Below are 6063 nucleotides of genomic sequence, written 5' to 3'. Positions count from 1 at the left end.
GCATTGAAGTGCACCACTTTGACGCCATTATATTGCTTACTCAAAATATCAATTAAAATCTTGTGGCTTTCATCAATGCAGGAGGCGGATTTCCTATAGGGGTTTAAGTCCATAACACTGAGATGGACAAAAGCAACCACAAAAGGCATATAACACAAGGAAGAACATTAACGCACAAATGTTAACGATTTATATAATATCTATTGCAAAATTTTGTACATAAAATAAAATAACACTTTTTAATATACAACGCTTTTATAAATGGACTAAAAATTATAAAATAAAATAATGTAAAAAAAATATTTTTTAAAAACAAGCCTTTTTTAACCTGTACAATCAAAGGAATAAAATGAAGTAGTGCAACAAAAGATTTTTTAGCAAGAAAATTTTGTCAAAACTGCACTAAAATGAATAACATAAAATAAGTTAAGGTCTCGTTAAAGTTACTAAAAGCCATTTAAGGAAAGGAGTTATTCAAACTTTAATGAAAATTACTAACAATTTGTACTAATTTACTTCGTTTTTAAAAAAGCTTGTCGGCGAATTCAGCGTACATGCATAGTTGGTTAGGTATGTATGTATATGTATGTATGCTGATATTTATGTAAATGCCGGTTTGCTATTCGCGCGACAAGCTTTTTTAAAAACGAAGTAAATTAGTACAAATTGTTAGTAATTTTCATTAGAGTTTGAATAACTCCTTTCACTAAATGGCTTTTAGTAACTTTAACGAGACCTTAACTTATTTCATTTTATTCATTTTAGTGCAGTTTTGACAAAATTTTCTTGCTAAAAAATCTTTTGTTACACTACTTCATTTTATTTCTTTGATTGTACAGGTTAAATAAAAGCTTGTTTTTAAAAAATATTTTTTTTACATTTTTTTTTAAATTTTGATTGGTAATAGCAAAAACATGGTTCATTATGCTCTAAAAAAAATCAGTGTGAAATGTGAAAATTTTTGGTCAATAGCCTAGGCTCGCCGAAGTCCATCAAAGTTCAAGTACTAAAAAAATTTGTTTCTTAGCTAACTTCGATTCTCTACAAAAAAGGTCTATATACCAAATTATGTGGGACTAATACGTTCGAAGGTTATTGCAATTTTAGTCAAAAATGTATTAATTAATTTATTTAATAATTTTTGTTTTTTTAACCATATTGAACTTCGATGGACTTGGGCGAGCCTAGGATATTGACCAAAAAATTCCAAATTTCACAGAGTTTGTGTAAAGCATAATTAACCATATTTTTGCTATTACCAATCAAAATTCTAAAAAAGCGGATTTTCGGCCCACGCTACTATACATGCGTTGTACATAAGTAAACCAAAAAACAGGATTAAACCGTTTGTTTTAAGCAGTACGATGGGAATAATATAAAAAAAGAAATGAATTGAAGAAATTTGTTAATTGTGATCGAGAAACCGACGCGTTTGCTTCTTTCAGACAACTTTATCGTCGCAGACATTTTGTGCTCAAACAAAGTCTAAAAATATATTTCAGCGTTTTTTTCATCATTTTTTAACTCTACTTTCGTCTAGTTTTAAATTTTTTCATTTGACATTTTATGTCATAAATTTGTTTAAAAAAATGAATTTCCTTGCGGTTAAAAATAAAGGCTGAATTTCTTTATTCATTCTGAACGTTTGGAATAAACTTTTTTGTTTACTTATTCTTTAGAACGTTCCTGATGATATGTTAACGTATATTTCAAAAGCATTCTGTTTATTCCGGCTGTGAAATGGGATTATCCGGAATGTATAAAGAAACGCAGCCAAAGAGTTAAGAAATGCTTTTCTTAATGGAACTTCGAAATCTGTTTAAGTGCTAATAGATTATCTTGAGGATAAGTATCATCCTTCTGATGAATTGAAGGAACTAATTGTGGCTAAATTATACCAATTTTTTACGCCAGCTTTTAATAAGCGATTGTCTAAGCTTTACTTTTGTAAGGAAAACCAAAAGAAAAAATTTTTTGAACAAATTGTAAGTTGGTTAGATTCCACATTTTCGGTTACATTCGAGCAAAGTCCGAAAAACGAAAAGTTTGGAAGATTGTTCTGAAAAAACAAAGAAAAGAAGAACTGATGAATTAAAGCAGTCTGTTGCAAAAGATGAAATAAATTTACTTGGTGGTTTGAAAACTCTAAATAAAAAAACGCTCTCTGAAATTGTCAGAAAGGGGTTCCCAGAGGCAAGTGAAGATGCAGCAAATCTAATTGAAAACAAAAATGCAAGACAATTTAGCAATGATGAAGCATTAGCGCTATTTGTTGATTTGAATCTGACTAAAGGTAAGTATGAACTTCTAAGGAAACGCTTTAAGGGGAAAGGAGTAGATATTCTTCCTCCTTACAAGCATATTACGAAGGCGAAATCCAATGTTATCCGCCCGAATCTGAAATAACTATCACTGAAAATAAAGCTTGTATTCAATTACAGGCGCTCTTAAATCATACTGCGGAGAGACTATTGGAAATCCAAAATGTTAAACTTTCTTCTAATATAAAACATTTAAAATTAACATCACAATACGGCGGTGACGGAACATCCGGATTTAATGCGTATAAGCAAAAATTTTGAAAACTCTGAAAATTCCGATGAGAGTTTGTTTCTAATGTATCTAGTCCCTCTTCGACTTGAATGCTTAAATGAACCATCACTTCCAATAATTTGGAAAAATCAGAGACCTTGTTCACCTAAAAATTGTTTGCCCATAGTGTTCGAATATACAAAGGAAAATAAGTCAAAAATCTTGCTTGAATTTGGAAATATCAAGAGTCAAATAAAAAGACTGAAAGCAAGCAAAATTTTCACAAAAGATACGACTTATTTTGTCGAGCATGAACTAATTGGAACGATGATAGACGGTAAAGTATGCCAACACATCACCAACACTTCTTCTGCAGCAAACTGTCCTATTTGTGGTGCAAAACCAAAAGACATGAATTGCTTGAATGAAGTTCTGAAAAGGAAGGAAAATGAAAGTGTGTTTGAACTTGGAATACACGTTTTGCATGCATGGATTAAAATATTCGAATGTGTGCTAAAAATTAGTTATCGACTTACATTAAACATTTGGAAATGCAATAGTGCTGATGCTAAAAAAATTTGTGAAGAAAGAAAAAACAATATTAAAAAATAAATTCGTGAAAAAATAGGTTTAATAGTGGATACTCGAAAACAAGGTGCGGGTTCATACAATGATGGTAACACTGCAAGAATTACGAAGAAATTTCTCAAATTACACTATTCGACAAAGAGCTTCTGAAAGGGCTATATATAATATTACAAGTTTTAGCTTCAGGAAAACCAATCGATACAAAAAAATTCAAAAACAAGTAAGAGCAGCGCTGTCTTCGGCTATGCCGAAGGCTTCATACCTTTCATGAACATCTGCAAATTTTACTTTGACAGATTATTGCTTTTGAATACATCTGCATACATCGATAGAGGAGTTACATACTTATATAAAAAATCGCATCTAAACAATTAGAGGTATGGAAGATATACTTTATATGGCACCAATCTAAGTGATTTTCACTGCTATGTGATCGGTATGTAAACCGGTAACACAATTTATTGGGTTTAGTTTCCTACATAAAGGAGATATATGGCAAAAACTGGTATCTAAACAATCAGTGCTATAGGAGACAAAGCTTATACAGCATAGATTTTGATGATTTTCTCAGTAGACTTTGTATTATTATTTATAAAATATCTTACGAAATTTATCGGTTTTAGCTGTTCAAATAAAGAAGTTTTACAGTAAAATCCCATATCTGAACAATCAGATGTATGGAAGATATATGTTGTAGTCATCCGATCCTTGTTATTTTCACTGTAAGTATTCTGTTAATGATGATTGAAAATGGTGCGAAATTTCATGTTCCTAGCAGCATAAATGGAGGAGTTATGATAAAAGACCTCATATCTGAACAATCAGTTGTATGGGGTCTGCAGGTTGTAGTGACCCGATCTTTGTTATTTTCACTGTAAGTCTTCTGTTGATAATGAGTGAAAACAGCGCGAAATTACATGGTCCTAGCTACATAAATGGATGAATTATAACGAAAAATCTTATATCTGAGCAATCAGTTGTATGGGAGCTATAGGTTATAGTTACCCGATCTTTTTAATTTTCACTGTAAGTTTTCTGTTGATAATTATTGAAAACAGTGCGGAATTTCATGTTCCTAGCTATATAAATGGAGGACTTATAACGACAAATTTTATATCTGAACAATCAGTTGTATGAGAGCTATAGGTTATAGTGACCCGATCTTCGTAATTTTCACTGTAAGTATTCTGTTGATAATGGTTGCAAGTACTGCAAAATTTCATGTTCGTAGCTGCATAAATGGAGAGGTTATAACGAAAAATCTCATATCTGAACAATCAGTTGTATGGTAGCTATATGTTATAGTGGTCCGATTCTTCCGGTTCCGACAAATGATTAATACATTATAAAAATAGACCCACCTACCAAATTTGATACGGATATCTCGAAAACTGAGAGACTAGATGGCATACAAACAGACGGACAGACAGACAGACGGACAGACGGACATGGCTAAATCAACTCAGCTCGACGTTGTGGTCATATAAGTATACATTTTAATGGGTCTATCTCTTTTTGTTCTGGTACTTACAAACATCGAACCAAAGTTATAATACCATTTCATGCTCATGAAAGGTATAATTATGCATCAGAAACAGCAGTACTATATACAGAACTATACGGTTGGTATCATATGCCAGTATCAATGCATAAAGTTTTGATACATGGTGCAACCATAATAGATAATTTCGTCATCCCAATTGGCCAACTGTCAAAGTGTGCAGAATTTCGAGTTATGATTTTTGTTTGTGCAACGAAAGCACCTTCCCTCGCGGCGGAGAATGGCTTTCCGCTGTTCCGCACTCAAATTACTCTTGCAGTTTTTTGTGTAGTGATTATTTTTCTTACAAAAAACACATTGCTGTTGCTTATCGCTCGAGCTGGTAAACAAGCCAGTGGCGGTACGTGCCTTTACGTGCCCTCCTTTTCGCTCGCGGTCTTCATGCCGGTTATATTCACGCTTTGACAACAACCACTTTTCCAGAGCTTCAAGTTCGACTCTGATAAAGTCCAGGAGAGTCTTTAACTCTGCGTCACTTGAGCCGCAATTTTGTGAGCTATCAGCGGTGGAGTTGAGCAACGTGCTGGAGAGAGATCCTCTCCCGGCTGATCTATGGAATTGAATGCGCATGGCCGCTGATAGACATTTCAGCAATACCGACTTTACCATAACTTCATAGTTAGACGATGGTATTTGAAGTGCCGTTAGGGATCTCATGATGGCGCTCACCTGATTATACAGTTGTCGCAGACCATGAACGTCGCTCGACGACTGTACTAACTTAAGGTTCATCAATTTCTGTAGAAAATTTTCTACTAATTTTTCGCTATTGCCGTACTCCTCTTGCAACAGAGCTATGGCATCGTTGTAACATTGGTCAGATGACGTAAACCCCGCTGTTGTAGTCGCAGCTTTCCCAATTAAAGATTCGCTGAGGAAATTAAATTTTGCAGCCGTTGATAATTTTCGATTCTCATGCACAGCTAGCTTGAACTGATCCCAAAATGGCAACCAATTTTCCAGCTTTCCGTCGAATTTCTTTAACTCGAACGCCTTTAGCTTAATGCCCTGATGACCACTTTCTCCATTTTGCCCGGCGTTTTCGCTGTTAGGTAGATTGACTTTCGTTGGCTTAAAATATGTACAAAGCACGTAACCCAGCTCTGCAAGTATCGTTACGGCTTTATCATCGTATTCAATTACGCTTTCAATTTCCCTTTGCATATCATCCAACTTGACAGGACTTCGTAGAGCCTCGTCCGCCTTTTTGAGGTTGGAATGAGCATTTTTCAATCGCTGGATGAAGACGTTTAGCTCCTCCTCCACTGTGGCGGGACAACTTGCCTCGGCCAAATCTGTAGCTTAAACTGTTTGTAGAAAATCGCTAGCCGCGTTGCACAACTTCGTGACTTGTGTTCGGCACGACGCTCGAAAAACAGCCT

The 6063-nt window shown here is 34.4% G+C and overlaps 1 protein-coding gene across 1 annotated transcript; it reads right to left on the bottom strand.

The window, feature by feature from the left end:
* Positions 1-4762: 4762 nt before the first annotated feature.
* On the bottom strand, positions 4763-5845 carry LOC118749343. The gene is made up of 2 exons (XM_036484138.1): positions 4907-5845; positions 4763-4828 (listed from the first exon to the last, which is right to left on the bottom strand). The coding sequence occupies exons 1-2, from the start codon at positions 5843-5845 to the stop codon at positions 4763-4765; spliced, it is 1005 nt and encodes a 334-aa protein (XP_036340031.1).
* Positions 5846-6063: the final 218 nt, after the last annotated feature.

The sequence above is a fragment of the Rhagoletis pomonella genome, unplaced genomic scaffold (genome assembly GCF_013731165.1).
Source record: "Rhagoletis pomonella isolate Grant_MI unplaced genomic scaffold, Rhpom_1.0 Rhpom_scaffold_00015, whole genome shotgun sequence".
Taxonomy (NCBI): Eukaryota; Metazoa; Arthropoda; class Insecta; order Diptera; family Tephritidae; genus Rhagoletis; species Rhagoletis pomonella.
The sequence above is the reverse complement of the archived record's forward strand: the minus strand, read 5'-3'. Positions and strand labels throughout refer to the sequence as shown.